Here is a 19,519-nt window from a genome sequence, read left to right on the forward strand (position 1 = left end):
GCTCTCCTCCTTTCCTCTTCCCTCCCCTTCTACCTTCTCCCATAATCCCCATGCTCCCAATTTACTCAGGAGATCTTGTTTTTTTCTACTTCCCATGTACATTAGATTTATGTATGGCTCTCTTAAGGTCCTCGTTGTTGTCTAGGTTCTCTGGGATTGTGAATTGTAGGGTGGTTTTCTTTGTTTTATGTATAAAAGCCACTTATGAGTGAGTACATATGATAATTGTCTTTCTGGGTCTCGGTTACCTCACTCAATATGATGTTTTCTAGATCCATCCATTTGCCTGCAAATTTCAAGATGTCATTGTTTTTTTCTGCTCTGTAGTACTCCGTTGTGTAAATGTACACATATCTTATCCATTCTTCAGTCAAGGAGCACTTAGGTTGTTTCCAGGTTCTAGCTATGACAAGTAATGCTGCTATAAACATACTTGAGCACATGTCCTTGTGGTACGATTGAGCATCCTTTGGGTATATACCCAAAAGTTGTATTACTGGGTCTTGAGGTAGGTTGTTTCCTAATTTTCTGAGAAATAGCCATGCAGGTATCCAAAGCAGCTATACCAGTTTGCACTCCCACCAGCAATGCAGGAGTGTTCCCTTTACCCCACATCCTCTCCAGCATAAGATGTCATCAGTGTTTTTGGTCTTGGCATTCTTACAGGTGTAAGATGAAATCTCAGAGTTGTTTTGATTTGCATTTCTCTTATGGCTAAGGATGTTGAACATTTCCCTAAGTGTCTTTCAACCATTTGAGATTCGTCTGTTGAGAGTTCTCTGTTTAAGTCTCTACCCTATTTTTGTATTAGATTATTTGTTCTTTTGATGACTAATTTTTTTGAGTTCTTTGTGTATTTTGGAGATCAGCTGTCTGTCTGATGTGGGTTGGTGAAGCTATTTTCCCATTTTGTAGGCTGCCGTTTTGTCTTGTTGACTGTGTCCTTTGCTTTACAGAAACTTCTCAGTTTCAGGAGGTCCCATTTATTAATTGTTTCTCTCAGTGTCTGTAGTACTGGGGTTATATTTAGGAAGCGGTCTTCTGTGCCAATGCGATCAAGTGTCCTTCCCACTTTCTCTTCTATGAGGTTCAGTGTGGCTGGCAGCTCAGAGTTCTACATCCAGATCCAAAAGCAGCAGGAAGAGGCAGAGACACTAGGTCTGGCCTGAGCATTTGAAACCCCAAAGTCCACCTGCAGTACAAGCATTTTCTCAATTGAAGTTTTATTTTCCCAGATGACCCTAGCTTATGTCAAGTTGACAAAAGGCTATCCATGTCTTAGATAGATCTATGATAAGATGGTATTCCCCAAAAGAAAGTGACCTCCCTGCCCAAGTGTATCACCAAATTCTAGGCACTTGTCTTCATAATTTGAATGATAGCATGTCCAGAGCAATTGGCTTACACTAGCTAAACACTGAAACTGAAGTCCATAGTCAGTTTGTTAATTTGTAGTGAGAGTTGCTGTCATAAGAAAGATCTGTTGTGCTGAGTGCCATGTTCTGCATAAGTTGTCTTGTTTGAAGATAGACTCTGAAGCAAAAGATATTTTGGTTGTATGTAAATAGCAAAGGGATAAGTGAATATAGTTGTAGTGATGCCAAGCGGCAGGCCTGCTTTTTATCCCACCCAGCTCCCGCAGGGCTAGCTTTACACCCGAAATAACAGTACACAAATTGTATTCTTTTAAACACTGCCTAGCCCATTAGCTCTAGCCTCTTACTAGATAACTCTCACATCTTAATTAACCCATTTCTATTAATGTGTGTAGCACCACCAGGTAGTGACTTACCGGGAAGGTTCTAACCTACGTCCTTCTTGAGCCAGAGCTTCATTGTGCCTGCCTAACTGCCTTCTTCCTCCCAGCATTCTGATCTGTCTACTCCACCCACCTATGTTCTGACCTATCAGGCCAAGCAGTTTCTTTATTAATTAATCAATGAAAGCAACAGATAGATAAAAGACCCACCTACATCATTTCCCCTTTTTCTGTTTAAACAAAAAAGGCTTTAACTTTAACATAGTAAAATTACATATAACAAAACAGTTATCAAGCAAGAATTACAATTACAATATTTATATCTATTTTATCTTTTATCATAACTAAGGAAAACAATAACTATTTATATATTCTTCAACTCCATCAAATATTCCAGAAGGATATAATACTACCTAAGTAAACAAGAAATAAGCAACTTCCAAACTCTAGAAATGACAGAGGTGTCTCGCTGTCTGGATAGTCACCCAAAGTTCTTTTGTACTGTTGGGGAATCCATCTTCAGCCTACAGGCCCATAGTATGCAGCAGACTTTTCCACGAAGCAGGAAATTTCAGAGACAGTTCAGTCACTTTCTGCTGTGTCCTGCAGAATGTCTCACAGACAGTTTCATGAATCAGGACCCCCAAAGACCATCTCACCTTTAGGCAAGTTCAGCAGTCCTCTCTCTGTGGGTTCTGTGTGTCCAGTTTATGCATCAGTACAGGCAAGAGCAGTTTCGATGCCCATCTTCCTCTTGAAGTAGATTGGTGCTGCCAGGAGCAAACACGTCTCGTTGTCATGAAAAACCATAAGTTATTAAAACATTAAATGCCATATTCTATAGTCTTTGAAAGATATGAAGAATACCTATCTGAAATATATCTATGCACATATAGAAAATCTAACTAACATGACTACAAGCTTGACTATTATTGATGATTATCCAGTAACAACCTATATTTCCTAATTAAACATTGCATTTTTAAATGAACTACACAATCACAATACCTTAATCAATATCAGAAATACATATACATATAACAAAATTGACCTTAAAATCCATACCAATGCAAATTATTCATATCTATCTCATATCCCCCTTTAAATGTAAAAGAACAGCCGGGCGGTGGTGGCGCACGCCTTTAATCCCAGCACTTGGGAGGCAGAGGCAGGTGAATCTCTGTGAGTTCGAGACCAGCCTGGTCTACAAGAGCTAGTTCCAGGACAGGCTCCAAAGCCACAGAGAAACCCTGTCTTGAAAAACCAAAAAAAAAAAAAAAAAAAAAAAAAATGTAAAAGAACATTTATAAACAATATTTGGGAATATGAGCGCAATTATTTCTCTCCAAACTGCTTCGTGCTGAATGGGGTGTTATTCAGGTCTTTCATGTTATAACCTGTGTGCTAGATTCATCTCAGTCAGCAGTTGAGTGAAGTAATTTTTTGAGAGTGTTCACAGCAACCTTTCAGGAGGGCGTGGTCTATCATACCATATTGGGATAGAAGCAATCCACAGGGTCTCATCTTCTGTGAAAAAAAAAGAACTTTTCCAAAGCATCATAACTTTAGATCCAAATTTTGAAGTCAAGGTATTTTCAAAATATCTATGTTGGATTAGTTCAGCTAAAATATCTTTTAGCAGCTGTTGTTCCTTCCTTGGCATTCAAACAATTCAAAGAGAGCATAATAGCATACAGTATCAAGATTCTGTGTGTATTTTCCATCTTTGTGCGGCTTTATTTTAACCTCTATTTCATTTATTTTTACTTTTATATTTTGAGACACGTTCTCTGTATATCTTTGTCCTGGAATAACTCTGTAGACCAGGCTGTCCTTGAACTCACATAGATCCACTTGCCTCTGCCTCCCAAGTGCTGGGATTAAAGGTGTGTGCTACAACACCTTGAACTCACAGAGATCTGTCTGTCTCTGCCACCCAGGCATTGGGATTAAAGGGGTGTGCTACACATCTTGAAGTTACAGAGGTCAATCTACCTCTGCCTCCCAAGTGTTGGAATTAAATGTGTATGCTACCACACCCAACTACTCTCTTTCTCTTTTTTGTTTTTTACTTTAAGAACTTTAACTTTTAGCCTGCATATATTTTTAACACACTGTAAATCATTTAGAAGTTTTCTTTGTTTTTGAATCTCTCTTTACTGTATCTCTCTTTTTCTGACCACATGAGCCTTTAAATTACTGAGCAATATGGGTAGGATTAAAGCCATGGCTTTGCTGGCTAGGTCCAGCCCATTCCTTAGCTTTCCAGCCTCATGGCGGAGGTACTGAGATACCAGCTGTAGCCATTTTTATTGCCACAACTCTATGGCATTTCAAAGTCCCTGCCAGCAAGCAAGCTGCAGCATTCTGTTCACAGACCACACTCAGTCGGACTGCCTGCCTGAAAGAGTCAGAGTTTGCCCTGGCAGGATGGCCCAGAAAGCTGGCATTTTAAAACAGCACAGCTTTTTTCCTGCTACAGCTAAAAACTGAAAAGCATGCGTTTAGCTTTTCATCAACACCGTTTAAGTGTTTCGTGGCGGGACCTCTTAAAAGAGCTGCAAGGTTTTGCAGCTAAAGCTGAGTCTGGAAGCCTCTCTTAGATGAGAGCACTTGCTTGCCTCTAGCAAGCAGAGCAGACCCAAGAAATTGCTGCTACCAAGAAAACATGCTTTATTCTTTCCCAAGCTTTCTCAGGCTTTCTGTGGATTCAGTTATCCACGTCTGGGCACCATTTGTAGTGATGTGGAGCGGCGGGCCTGCTTTTCATCCTGCCCGGCTCCCGCAGGGCTAGCTTTACACCCGAAATAACAACACACAAATTGTATTCTTTTAAACACTGCCTGGCCCGTTATCTATAGCCTCTTACTTGATAACTCTCACACCTTGATTAACCCATTTCTATTAATGTGTATAGCACCACAAGGTGGTGGCTTACCGGGAAGATTCTAACCTACGTCCATCTTGAGCCGGAGCTTCATTGTGTCTGCCTCACTGCCTTCTTCCTCCCAGCATTCTGTTCTGTCTACTCCACCCACCTATGTTCTGACCTATCAGGCCAAGCAGTTTCTTTATTAATTAACCAATGAAAGCAACAGATAGACAGAAGACCCACCTACATCATATAGTAGAATGTTTCGTGGTGCAAGGCATTTCTTTTCCTTTTAGAGAAGTCTTTAACACACGAGTGTGTTCAGGGTCTGTATGCTTTTTAACTTGGCATAATGCTAGCACTTCATAAAAAGGCTTTCCTAGGATTCTTCCTTTTTCTTGTTTCTATTGTTTGTCTACCTATCCATTGTTTCCTTCAGTTGAGTAATTAATACATCTTTATTAAGCCACTTGTCACTTGCTTATGGATTTTTTTTTTTTTTTTTGAGACAGTGTTTCTGTGTAGTCCTGGCTGTCCTGGAACTCATTGTGTAGACCAGGCTGGCCTCCCAATTCAGAGATCTCTCTACCTCTGCCTCCCATGTGCTGGGATTACAGGCATGTATTCTTGTTCATTATGGAAAGAACAATATGGGGCTGACAGTCTCAAGGTTGTATTCATTTATGGCCTGCATGTATGATCCTTATCCTTAGGTACCGGGAAGCTAGTGTTGAAGTCATGGAGATAATGTCTCAGTTTGCTGTGATTGAACGTGCCAGCATCGATGAGGCTTATATAGACCTAACCAGTGCTGTGCAAGAAAGACTTGAAAAGTTACAAGGTCAGCCTATCTCAGCAGACTTGTTACCCAGCACTTACATTGAAGGGTTGCCCCGAGGCCCTACAGTAGAAGAGACTATCCAGAAAGGTACTTGTATCAAATTACTTCTGCTTCCTGCTTTTGGAACCTGCTTTGCTTGGTTATGCTGATTTTTTTCTAGAATGATACTTAAATTGTTGCCTGTATGTATCACAGAAACTCGCATGAAAGGATATACAATTTTTCTTTATCTTTCCAGGAATATGCATGATGAGAAGCTGTGAAATTTGTTTGAAAGTAAATATCTCTTTAGCTATATAACCACGTCAGTTTAGTGTTATCAGCAGAAGGTAGAAGGCTGACTGCTTCCTTCATCTGTAGATTAATTCATAGTGTTGAACCCAGGTCCTCTGGAAGAGCAGTCAGTGCTCTAACTGCTGAGCCATCTCTCCAGCCCCAGAATGGACTTTTTAAATGGAGAACCTTTTTAAAAGTAGGGGTTGACCAATTTAAAATTTTTTCTCAAGAGAAAGGATCTTCCTCTGTAGCCCAGGCTGCCTCAAATTCTCTACACCGCTCCTCCCGCCCCCGCCCAGCCATTGTAGTTACTAGGATTACAAGCATATACTACCACACTCAATCATAAATCTTTTAGGTTGCAAGTTTTGTGAGAGACAACTGCAATTTTAAACAGGAAGATAAGGTTGATAGATTGATAATATTAGTAGTTAAGAGTATTTAAATTATGGGCATTATATGGTGAATTTTGGGTTTGAGGCTTCTATTTTGTTTTACACTAGAGACAAGCAGGACCTCCAGTGTACTAGCAAGTGCTTGTCCTTGAGTACACCCTCAAACCAAGTGGGAAGAGTTGAGGTGGATGGGCTTCATTCTGCGGGTGTCTTACTTTTCTATTGCTGTGCAGATGCCATGATCAAAGCGACTTATAGAAAGAGTTTATTGGGATTACAGTTTCAGTCGGGGAGTCCTTGACCATCATGGGGAACATGGCATAAGTCAGATAGTCATGGTGCTGGAGCAGTAGCTGAGAACTTAATTGTTGGAGAGAGAGAGAGAGAGAGAGAGAGAGAGAGAGAGAGAGAGAGAGAGAGAGAGAGAGAGAGCACGCAAAACCAGAAATTTCATGGGCTTTTAAAACCTCAAAGCCTATTCCCAGGGACATGCCTCTTCCAACAAGACTATACCTTCTAATTCTTTTCAAACATTTTGTACCAGCTGAGGACCAAGTATTCAAATATATGAGCTTCCGGACACCATTCTCATTCAAAGCACCACAGCAAGTGAAGGCACTTACTGATGCCTGATGACCTGAGTTCAGCCCCTAGGACCTGCACTGTGAAAGGAAAGCACTGACTCCTGCAAGTTGTTCTTTGATCTCCACATGTGTGCTTTGGTGCTTTGGTGCATACCCCATTCCCCAACTTACAAAATAAATACATCTTAATTTGTTTTTAAATTAAAGAGATGGCTCAGTGGTCAGGAGCACACACTGCTCTTGTAGAAGACCCACATTTGGTTCCCAACACCCACATCAAACAGTTTACAACCACCTGTAACTCCAGGAATTTGGTGCTCTCTTCTGAGAACACCTGCATTCACATGCACACTCTTATACAAAAACACACAAGTGTACACATAATTAAAAACAAATACTTCTTTAAAGAGTTAGGGTAGTGTAAGAAACAAGGTGAGTAAAGCAGGAATAGTTATACTGTTGTGGGAAATAATTTTGAGGTGGGCTCTGTTGACTGACTGCACAGTGGAAAATGGGTGGGGGTGGAGTTAATTCTAGTCTTTTATTAAGAATAGAGTGTAGACTGGGCTGTGGTGGTGCACACCTTTAATCCCAGTACTTGGGAGGCAGGGGCAGGCAGATCTCTGTGAGTTCAAGACCAGGCTGGTCTACAAGAACAAGTTCCAGGACAGCCAGGGCTGTCACACAGAGAAACCCTGCCTCGTTTTTTAAAAAAAAAAGGATAGAGTATAACCCAGCAGTGATGGTGTATGCCTTTAATCCCAGGCAGATGGATCTCAGAGTTCAAGGTCAGCTTCTTCTACAGAGTGAGTTCCAGGACTATCAAGGATACACAGAAATGTAAAGAAGAAAATTTGAGGGAACATGCTTTTAAATTGTAGTTGCTGGACTGGGGAGTATAGATCAATGGTAGCATGTTTGAACTATGGATTTTATCCTCAGCACTGCAAAAATCAATAAATCATTATTCATGAATGATTATTAACATAAAAAATATTTGTTACACATTATTACTATAAGTTTTAACTTAAGCTGAAACTAAGCTGCAGCAATTGGTATGTTTGAATATGATTGGTTTCATAAATGTATGTATCTAGGGCTGGCGAGATGTTTCAACAGGTAAAAGAGCCTGCAGCCAAACCTAACAACCTGGGTTTGATCCCTTTGACCCACGTAAGTTAAATGAGCTGGAGAGACAGATGGCTTAGTAGTTAAAAGCACTTGCTGTTTCTCTAGAGGGCCAGATTTGGTTCCCAACATTCACATTGTGAGACAACCACCTTCAACTCCGGCTCCAAAGGATCCCAGATCTTCTTCTGGCTCCCAGAGGTGCCCACACACATGGCACACACGGACACACAAAAATACGGTTTGAAGTAAACCTATGTGTCTAAAGTACCTGAACTCAAACCATTGTTGCATTGAATGGCAAATATCGTTATGTGCTACTTAATGTCAGGCTCTGGGAAATGTGTTGGTGATTTCATCATTGTGCAAATATCATGTACTTGGAGAAAGCTAGATCATATAGCCTACTATATATTAAGTTCTAAAGCCATATACCATGATATATGTAGTCTTCCCTTGAGAAAATGTTATGTGATTCATGACTGAAAATAATTTTTAAAATGTCTAAATGTAATCTCAACTTTTTTTCAGAGGAAAATCGAAAACAAGGCTTACTTGAGTGGCTTGGTTCTCTTCACATTGGTGATACCACCTCTCCAGACCTACACTTGACCGTGGGAGCAGTGATTGTGGAAGAAATGAGAGCAACCATAGAGAGGAAGACTGGTTTTCAGTGTTCAGCTGGAATTTCACACAATAAGGTAAATGCTTACTGTAGACTTCAAAGAGGAAGTACAGCAAGCATGGGTGTTAGTGGATATTAAAATGCATGTAGAGAGCTTGATGTTGTGGTACATGTCTGCACCTCCACCACTTGGGAGGTGCAAGCAGGAAAATCAAGAGTTCTACAGTTCCAGGCCAGTCTACTCTATGTAAGACTTTGACTCAAAAAAAACTTAAAAAAAGGGCTGGAGAGATGGCTCAGAGGTTAAGAGCATTGCCTGCTCTTCCAAAGGTCCTGAGTTCAATTCCCAGCAACCACATGGTGGCTCACAACCATCTGTAGAGGGGTCTGGTGCCCTCTTCTGGCCTGCAGGCATACACACAGACAGAATATTGTATACATAATAAATAAATAAATAAATAAATAAATAAATAAATAAAAAACTTAAAAAAAGCCGGGCGGTGGTGGCACACGCCTTTAATCCCAGCACTCGGGAGGCACAGGCAGGCGGATCTCTGTGAGTTCGAGGCCAGCCTGTTCTACAAGAGCTAGTTCTGGGACAGGTACCAAAGCTACAGAGAAACCCTGTCTCGAAAAACCAAAAAAAAAAAAAAAAAAAAAAATAGAAAATAAAAAATGAGGAACAGGAGAGGGGACTCAGCGGTTGAGAGCACTGGCTGTTCTGCAGAGGACATGGACTCAATTCCCACCACCCACATGGTAGTTCTCAACTGTCTGTAAATAGAGTTCTAGGAACCCAACACGTCTTCTGTCCTCTGAGGGCATTGCATGCAAATGCTGTAAGACATGAATATTGGCAAAACACCTAGACACATAAAATAAATTTTCTTAATTGTTTGGAGTTTTGGGACTGGTGAGATGGTTCAGTGGGTAAAGGCACTTGCCACCAAGTTTAACGACCTGAGTTCTACCTAGAACCCACATGGTGGAAGAAGAGAACCAGGTTGTTCTTTGACCTTCATATGTGCAATGCCCCTCAAAAATGTAATTTTTAAAAAACTTAGATAAAATAAAATTCATATTGAGACTCAAATAAAAGCTTAAGTAATGACATTAATCGACATTACATAAGTACTTTCCTAGACAGCAGCCTAAAATCTGACCAAAAAAAAAAAAAATTATTTTCTTAATGTCTGAACCATCTGTATAGAAAAGCTGAGACGTGGGCTGGAAAGATGGCACAGCGATTAAAACACTGGCTGTTCTTCCAAAGGACCCTGGTTCAATTCCCAGCACCCTCATGGCAACTTATAGCTGTCTGTAACTCCAGTTCCAAGGGATCCAACACTCTCACACAGACATACATGCAGGCAAAACACCAATGCACATAAAAATAAACTTATATTATTATTATTTTTTTTTTTTTTAAAAAAAAGCAAGGCAGTTGGATATCTGTGAGTTTAAGGCCAGTCTGGTCTACAAATTGAGTTCCAGGACAGCTAGAGCTGTTACATAGAGAAAGAGAAACTCTGTCATGAAAAGAAAAAGAAAAAAAGCTGAGGCTTTGAAATTTTATATATTAGCCTATTTCTTTTATTTTCACTTGCTGTATATTTTGTTGTTGTTTCATCCTATATATTTTGACTTTTTGACGCAGGGTCTCATGTAGCTCAGGTTAACCTTGAACTTCTTGTGTACCAAAGACAACGTTGATCCTCCTGTCTCTACCTCTCAAGTCCTGGGATTACAGGCATCTGCTACTACTTTTAGCTCTGTTGTTTCCTTATATGGAATTGCCCGGATATTTTATGCGTTTGTTCCTTGTCCATATATGTATATAGGTGTGAGTTTGACATGTGTTTGTGATGTGTGCATGTGTGTCATACTCTGTCACTCTCTGCTGGACTTCTTTTAGGCAGGGTCTCTTTCTGAACCTACAACTGCATTTATTTGGAGGAGAGTGGGCTATCCTAGCAGCCAACAAGTCCCAGAGATATTTCTGCTCTTCCCCTCCAGTGCTGGGGTTGCAGGTGTGTGCAGGATTATACATAGATTGATTCATAGTTGCAGGCTTGAGCAGTTGGGACAATAAGAGAAAGATGGCAGTAAAATTTTACTTTGTACAACTATTTTGTTTTGCTGTTTTTTTGTTTCTCGGGACAGGTATTCTCTGTGTAACAGCCTTGACTGTCATAGAACTCGCTTTGTAGACCAGACTGGCCTCGAACTCACAAAGATCCACCTGCCTCTGCCTCCCAGGTGCTGTGATTAAAGGCATGCACCACCACCACCTGGCTGGACCACTATTTTCAAAATAGGAAAAACAGATAATTCTCAAAAATCCAGGAGCAGGCCGGGTGGTGGTGGCGCACGCCTTTATTCCCAGCACTCGGAGGCAGAGGCAGGCGGATCTCTGTTAGTTCGAGGCCAGCCTGGTCTACAAGAGCTAGTTCCAGGACAGGAACCAAAAAGCTACAGAGAAACCCTGTCTCGAAAATCCTAAAAAAAAAAAAAAAAAAAAATCCAGGAGCAGAATAATTCATTTATAAGTAGCTGTGACTGAAGTGCAGTGAGACTCTGAGACTTCAGACCCTCTAAGCAGGCTCAATCATTGAGCAGTAGCTGGCCAGCTTGTTGCCACCTGCTTCTCCCTCTAATAGAAGGAAAGTTGCTAAGCTGCCCACAAGAAATTTTGGGCTTTTTAGCCATATGAAAGGAAAGGAAACAATATTCCTAATGTAATATAGATTATACTAAATGTTGCCTAGTTGAAGTTACTAAGGAATCTTACCAATAGCTGATCATAGTGGTGCACATTTTGTATGTGTGTATTGTTTTAATTCACCTTTTATTTATTGATTGATTGATTGATTGATTGGTTTTTCAAGACAGGGTTTCTCTGTAGCTTTGGAGCCTGTCCTGGAAATCAGAGACCTCCCTGCCTCTGCCTCCCAAGTGCTGGGATTAAAAGGCATGGGTCATCACCGCCTGACCTTATCTATATACATCCAGCCACAGCCTCCCCCTATTCTCCCCCTCAGACCTTCTTCATCCCCCCTCCCACTCCCAATGCCCTCTTCTTTCGTCTCTTGGAAAGCACAAGGCTCCCAGGAGAATCAATAAAACATGGCATATCAAGTTTCAGTAAGGCTAAGCACCGCCCCATGTGTTAAGAATGGGCAAGGCAGCCTAGTATGAGAAGGGTCCCGAAAGCCAGTAAGAGTTGGAGACAGCACCTGTTACCACTGTTAGGAGTTCCATAAGACAACCAAGCTACACAACTGTAACATATATGCAGAGGGCCTAGGACATTCTCATGCAGGCTCCTCCCTGGTTGTCGTTTAAGTCTCTCTGAGCCCAGGTTAGTTGATTGTGTGAGCCTTTCCATGTTGTCCTTGATCCCTCTGGCTCTATACTCCTTTCTTCTCTGTAGGATTCTCAGGCTCCACCTAATGTTTGGCTGTGGGTCTCTGCTTCTGCCTCTGTCAGTTGCTGGATGCCACCTCTCTGATGACAACTGAGTCAGGCACCGATGTGCTCATAGGAGATGACCAGTTCAGGTTACTTATCTGCTCTTGCTAGGAGTATAAGCTGGGGTTCTCCCCCATAGACTCCTGGGAGATTCCTCTGCACCAGGCTTCCATCTGACCACCAAAATGGCAGTCCCCCTCAGCGCTCTCCCCTCCATGCATCCCGCCCACCTGATTGCTCAAGGAACCATCCTCATCCGCCCTCAGCCCACTCTCCAGATCTCTTCTATTTCCCCCTCCCAGGGAGATACGGGTCTCCCCTCATGAACCCTCCTTGTTACCTAGTCTCTCTGGGTCTGTGAGTTGTAGCATAGTTTTTCTTTATTTTAGAGCTAATATCCACTTAGGAGTGAGTATATACCATATTTGTCCTCAGTCTGGATTACCTCACTCGGGATGATTTTATCAAGTTCCATCCATTTGCCTGCAGATTTTCTGGTGCTCTTAACAGCTTGAGTAATCCTCCATTATGTAAATATACCACATTTTCACTATTCATTTCTCAGTTGAGGGACATCTAGGTTGTTTCCAGGTTCTGGCTATTAAAAAAAAAAAAAAGCTGCTATGAACATAGTTGAGTAAGTGTCCTTGTGGTATGATTGAGCATCCTTTGGGTATATGCCCAAGAGTGGTATAACTGGGTCTTGTGGTAGGTTGATTCCCAGTTTTCTGAGAAAATATCACACTGACTTCCAAAGTGGGTATATAAATTTACACTCCCACCAGCAATGGAGGAATGTTCCCCAGGTGGTGCACGCTTTTAATTTTTAATTTTTTCCCATTTGTTTTTTTTTGTTGTTGTTGTTGTGGTGGTTTTTTTTTTTTTTTTTTTTTTTGGTTTTTCGAGACAGGGTTTCTCTGTGGCTTTGGAGCCTGTCCTGGAACTAGCTCTTGTAGACCAGGCTGTTCTCAAACTCACAGAGATTCACCTGCCTCTGCCTCCCAAGTGCTGGGATTAAAGGCGTGCGCCACCACCGCCCGGCCATTTGGGAGGCAGAGGTGAGTGGATCTTTGAATTCTAGGCAAGCCTTGTCTAGTGAGTTCCAGGACAGCCAGAGCCTGCCTTATAATAGAGAGACTGTGTATTAGTCAGGGTTCTCTAGAGCAGTGGTTCTGAATCTGTGGGTTGCAACCCCTTTGGGTGCTGAAAGACCCTTTCGCAGGGGTCAGAAATCAGATATTTACATAATGATTCATAACTAGCAAATTACAGTCATTAAATAGCAACAAAAATAATTTTATGGTTGGGGGGTCACCACAACATGAGGAACTGTATTAAATGGTTGCAGTGTTAGGAAGGTTGAGAACCACTTCTCTAGAGGAACAGAACTTACAGAATGAATATATATATATTAGATTTATTAATGACTTACAGGCTGTGGACCAGCTTGTCTAACAATAGGTGTCTACTAATGAAAGGTCCGAGAATCTTCGTAGTTGTTCAGTCTGTGAGGCTAGATGTCTCAGTTGGTCTCAATATATGCCAGGATCCAAAAGAAATAGGCTCTAATGCCAGTGAAGGAATGGACTTGCCAGCAAGAGTAAGCTTCCTTCTTCCATGTTCTTTAAATGTAGGCTACATGTAGAAGGTATGTCACAGATTAAAGGTGGAACTTCCTACCTCAACTGATTACAATTGGGTCTTGACAGGTGATGGTGCACACCTTTAGTTAATCCCAGCACTAGGGAGACAGAAGCAGGCCAACCTCTGAGTTCAGGGCCACCCTGGTTTATAGAGCGAGTTCCAGGACAGCCAAGACTACACAGAAAAACCCTGTCTTGAGGGGGAAAAGGTCTTCCCACGTCAAATTATTTAATAAAGTACAGGAAACATTCTTTACAGGTGTACCCAGCCACTGTGGGTTAGTTAATCCAGATGTAGACAAGCTGACAACCAAGAATAGCCATCTCAGACCACGCTGCAAAGAAAGAAAAAAGAATCTTACTAGTGAAATTAAGGAATGATTATATATCAATGTATATTTATGTGGAGGGAGGTAGACTTTTTTTAATTTTCAGTTCTGTGTGCTTGTCTGTGTGTAGGTCAGGGCCAGTCTTGAGCTCCTGCTCTTCCCACCCTCACTTCCAAACATTTGAATTACAGGACTGCACCGCCTGTTCTAGCATTTTCATATTCACATAAATATGTGAATCTTACTTGCATTTCTTCTCTGTTTTTTAAACCTATTTTGAGAAAAATCTCAAATAGATGGAAAAGAAAAAATGACATGCGGAAAATTGATATTAGGAGAGTGTAGGGACACTTGTGCCCAGACTTCTTGTCCCCAAAGAAACCACCAGGGAACCTGGACTTGGGTACAAAAGCAAGGTTTATTCCAAATGAGCCTAGGCATGGAACTTGTCCAGCACACTCAACTCAGTGAAGGTGGGAAGAACTCCCTTTCAGAGATCACAGGATGTTTTTATGCACAGTTTCACAGGACCACCAGTTTTCACCTAATTTTCATACCCAGACCTAATTGAGAATAGCAAATTCAATAAGCATTATGTAAATGAAGTATGGACATGAGTATGGACATGGTTGGCTCGTTCCTCTCTGTCCTTGGGTTATGTAGATGAAGCATACTATGGACATATTTTTAATTGGCCAGTTCTTGTCTATCTTTGAAGCAATGCTCTCCCTGTTGTTATTGGCTCCTGGCCCTTGTCACACATGAAATGTTTATTCTTTTAGCCTAGCCTAAGCAGCGTGGTTCAGGCAGAGAGCATTTAGGTCACTCTGACACTCTGACCAGTTTTTCGTTTTCAGTGGGGAAAATGGTTTCCCAGAGGATTATGTGTAACACAGCGGTGTAGTACAAATTCTAATTGGTCTTAATAATAAAATCTCAGAGTCAGATATAGGGGTAAATTCTGAAAGACAAAGGAGCAAGCCACAACCACTTCTTTCCTGGACAACTCAACCTGAAAGGGGCCAAGGTCCTGTTTCTACAAATCCTCAGACTGAATGGATTGCCCAAGCAACCGTGTCCACCCTCCTTATATTCCTCTCTGTGTCCAGCCCTATCATTTCCTATCTCCACCTCCCTAGTGCTGGGATTAAAGGCATGAGCTTCCCATGTGCTGGGATTAGAAGTGTGAGCCTAGCTCTGTTTGTCCTGTAGCCCAGGGTGGCCTTGAACTCACAGAGATGCACCTGCTTCTGTCTCCTGAGTAATGGGATTAAAGGTGTGTGTCACCACTGCCTGGCCTCTATGGTTAACTAGTGGCTAGCTCCATACTCTGATCTCCAGGCAAGCTTATTTGTTAGAGTACAAACAAAATATCACAGAGATTTTCAGGTGTTTTGAGTTTCTGATTATATTTTGATTTTCATGTGGAAATTATTAGGATAGCCATTAAGCTGTGCCTCTGTGTATGTGTATGCGTACTTTAATATTTACCAACTCTACATAGTTACCTTACTAATAATATTAATGATCTTATTGTTCTCTGTGCTTCCAGGTCCTGGCAAAACTCGCCTGTGGACTAAACAAGCCCAACCGCCAAACTCTGGTCTCACATGGATCAGTCCCACAGCTATTCAGCCAGATGCCAATTCGTAAAATGTAGGTATTCAGTTTCATCCTGTGAACGATCCCTGCTTGTAGTGGCTCTTGTGCCTCGTAATGATTCAGTCTCAGAGAAAATAGGTACCAGTCAGAGAGGCAACACTGAAAAATTTATAAGCTACATTTAGGCCTTTTTTCTAAATGAATTTTCAATTTGTGGTAATCTGTAGTATATAACTAATCCTGAATTTAAGGGCAAAACAAAACTGCCAGGTGTAGTGATGTACACCTTTAATCTTAGCATTCAAGAGACAGAGGCAGGAGGCTCTCTGAGTGGAGGTCAACCTGGTTTACATATGAAGTTCCAGGACAGCCAGGACTATGTAAAAAAAAAAACAACCCTGTCTCAAAACAACAACAACAAAAGAACTGAAAGTTAGATTGCTGATATATGCCTGTAATCCTAGCACTGGAGGGGCGGGGATGGGCAGGAGCACCACTGAGGAACTCATAGCCACGTAGTGAATATCTGGTCCCCCAGGGCTGCATAGCTGGATGCTCCCCAAATAAAACTAAGGGGGCTAGGAAGATAGCTCACTGGGTAAGAGCACTTATTGCCCAAGTATAAGGAGCTGAGTTCAGAATCCCTAGTACATTCATAAAAAGGCAGATGTGATTGCTTGTGCACTCCCTGTAACCTCAGTGAGGTGGAGGGAGGAGAGTGCCCTAAAGCCCCTAAACTGTAGGGAACGGAGATGGGCTTTCCCAGGGCTTCGCTGGCTGCCACCCAGCCCCAGATACAGTGAAAGACCCTGTCTGAAGGACATCGTTCTGAGAATGACAACAGGACATTTAATATCCTGTAGCTTCCACGTGTGCACGTACACTGCACATTTCACACACACTTCCTTCTGGCTTTTTATCCAAGTGTATTAAATGTTTAACAAATAAAAATTTCACTTCTCTTGGGAGGGTGTTGAGATAAGGTCTCACTAAACAGTCTAGGCTGACCTCATTCTGGTGGTGTTCCTTCTGCCTCAGCCTCCTAAATGCTAGGATTATGGGTACAAGCTTCTATATCCAGCTGGAATTTTACTTTTCTCTATCAAATCGAGAGTTTATAAAATCTTCTTATTGAGACAGAGTTTCACTCTGTAGTCCAAGCTAGCCTGGAATTCACTATGCCACTCACTTAAAACTATTTAATTCCCCTGTTTTAGCTCACTGAATGTAATTACAGACAGAAGCCCCTTTACCTGGCTCAGTCAAGGTTTTCAGTTCTGTCAAATTGCTCTCCAATGAGGCATGAAAATAAAACTGATCTGAGAAAGGTTTATGAACTGGAGGTGACAAAGCAGCATGGAGACATTTAACAGAAAGAAGGAAAGTGTAAAATGTTCTCAGTGAACCTAGGGAGACATGAAATAGTCCGCATTGCTGAAGACACTGAACCCGAAGGACTGAGGGTAGACCAAGAACGGGTTGTAGATCACTTCAAAGCCAGCTGGCTATGGAAAAAATTTGTTTTGGGTTTGGAACGTTTAGAGGGGTATTTTTTATTTGTTTGTTTGTTTGTTTTTCAAGTGTGTAGCTCTAGCTGTCCTGAAACTCACTCTGTAGACTAGGCTGGCCTGGAACTCAGAGATCCCTGCTTGCCTCTGTATCCCCAGTGCTGGAGTTAGAGGCGTGCACCACCTCTGCCGGGCTTGTTTGGTTGGGGTTTTTTTCAAGACAGGGTCTTATTATGTAGCTCTGGTTGTCCTAGAACTTACTAGGTAGAGTAGGTTGACCTCAAAAATGTGCCACTACACCTGACTGGGTTTGGAATTTTAATCTCCAAACAGGACAGACAATAGGTTAAACACAACTGAAAATTTAATCTACAAGACCATGAAAAATAAAGTTTTATGTATACTTGATAACAAATTAATGATAAATCTTTATTTATGCTCCTGTTAATCTTCCCAGCTCCCAGCTGGGAGGAGTCTTCAGTTTTCTTCATTTGTTCTCTGTGTGCGTGTGTATGAGAGTACAGGTGCACTCATTGAGATGAGGGCTCCAGGGGTCAGACTCTAACCATCAGCACCTTTACTTGCTGAGCTCTCTAGTCCTTGGCTTTGTGCTGTACAGTAAGAGTCTGCCGAAGAAAAACATTCTCTGATCTCTGAATCTTTGGGAGAGCTGCTTGGAGCAACAGAATGTCTTGGTTTTGGTTAACTGTGTATTTAAATGTGACCTAAAAATTTCTTCTCTTCATTGTTTAGCCGCAGTCTTGGAGGAAAACTTGGGGCTTCTGTCATTGAAATCCTTGGGATAGAATACATGGGTGAACTGACCCAGTTCACTGAAGCCCAGCTACAGAACCATTTTGGAGAGAAGAACGGGTAAGTAAGTGGTTTGTAATATTTATTATTATTATTGTTTTGGTTTTTCAAGACTGGGTTTCTCTGTGCAGCCCTGGCTGTTTTGGAACTCAGAGATAACCTGCCTCTGCCTCTTAAATGCTGGGATTAAAGGCGCATGCCACCACACTTACCTGTAAGTGGTTTATATTATTTTTCCTTTTCTTTTCTTTTCTTTTTTTTTTATTTTTTTTATTTTATTTTTACTTTATGTGCATTGGTGTCTTGGCTGCATGTGTTTCTGTGTGAGGGTGTCAGAACCCATGTAACTGGAGTCACAGAAAGTCTTGAGCTGCCATGTGGGTGCTGGGAATTGAACTTGGATCCTCTGGAAGAACATCCATCTCTTTAACCCCTGTTTATATTACTTTTCACACATAACCTTTTTTTTTTTTTTTTTTTTTTTCGAGACAGGGTTTCTCTGTAGTTTTGGAGTCTGTCCTGGAACTAGCTCTTGTAGACCAGGCTGGCCTTGAACTTCCAGAGATCCGCCTGCCTCTGCCTCCCGAGTGCTGGGATTAAAGGCGTGCGCCACCACCGCCCGGCACACACATAACCTTTATAGGGATATTAAATTCAATATAGATAAAAGCTTTTAATAGACAGGGTCAAATAGCCCAAGCCAGATTTAAGCTTGGTATATAACCAAAGGGAGCCTTAAAGTGCTGATCCTCTTGACTCTCTACCTTCCAAATTTTTAGATAACAGACATGCACCAGGATACCCAGCCTGTGTTTCATGAGGTCATTTCATGGTTTGATCCTTTGGAATATTAGATTCCAAAGCCAGGCGGTGGTGGCACAAACTTTTAATCCCAGTACTCAGGAGGCAGAGGCGGGTGATTTCTGTGAGTTTGAGGCCAGTCTGGTCTACAAGAGCTAGTAGTTCCAGGACAGGCTCTAAAGCTACAGAGAAACCCTGTCTCAAAAAAAAAATAAAATAAATACCGAATATTAGATTCCAGCAGACATAGTAGACTGTTATCTTAGTGCTTGGGAGACAGAACCACAAGTTCAAGATCAAAAAGAAAGGCTTGAGATAGGATTCATTGGTGGACACTTTTCTAACATGCTACAAGGCTTCTGGTTCTATCCCCAGCACTTGTGGTGGCGCAAATGAATGTAGACAGATTATATAGATATATACAGCTTTAATAAGGAAATAGACTTATAGGACCACAGGTTCCCGCGGAGCACTGGAAAAGTGGAGCAAAAGAAAAAAGGGCTGCTGGGCTCACGCCCAGCAGATTTATCCGTAAACATTAGCCCGAGGCGAACACGCCCCCAATGGGTGGGGCTATGTCCCTACATCTCCCCCTTTTGTCTAAATAAGATAGAACCAAACCAAATACAACTATATACAATAATAACAAATAATAAATATAACAAATAATATTGAGAACAAAACTTTTGCTAAACATTTTATCTCAAGGAGTCTAAATAACATAGAGAGTAACTACAATTATATAATCTTTAACTCCGTCAAAGATCTGAGAAGGGAATAAATATTACTTAACAATCGAGAGATATCCAAAATGTGTAACAATTGACAGAGACAACTGACTACCTGGGCAATCACCCAAAGTCTCGTTTGCA

The 19,519-nt window shown here is 41.5% G+C and overlaps 1 protein-coding gene across 2 annotated transcripts in view; it reads left to right on the forward strand.

Moving 5' to 3' along the window:
* Polh (DNA polymerase eta) overlaps positions 1 to 19,519 on the forward strand; it is a 40,951-nt gene that overhangs the window by 6,890 nt on the left and 14,542 nt on the right. The window contains exons 4-7 of one of the 2 annotated variants that reach the window (XM_057752013.1): positions 5,345 to 5,559; positions 8,387 to 8,556; positions 15,476 to 15,579; positions 17,787 to 17,906. In XM_057752013.1, coding sequence (XP_057607996.1) covers positions 5,345 to 5,559; positions 8,387 to 8,556; positions 15,476 to 15,579; positions 17,787 to 17,906 — 609 coding nt within the window. The remainder of the gene's footprint in view (positions 1 to 5,344; positions 5,560 to 8,386; positions 8,557 to 15,475; positions 15,580 to 17,786; positions 17,907 to 19,519) is intronic. The other variant, XM_057752014.1, reaches the window with a different exon arrangement.

This window comes from Chionomys nivalis, chromosome 19 (genome assembly GCF_950005125.1).
Source record: "Chionomys nivalis chromosome 19, mChiNiv1.1, whole genome shotgun sequence".
NCBI classification, from domain to species: Eukaryota; Metazoa; Chordata; class Mammalia; order Rodentia; family Cricetidae; genus Chionomys; species Chionomys nivalis.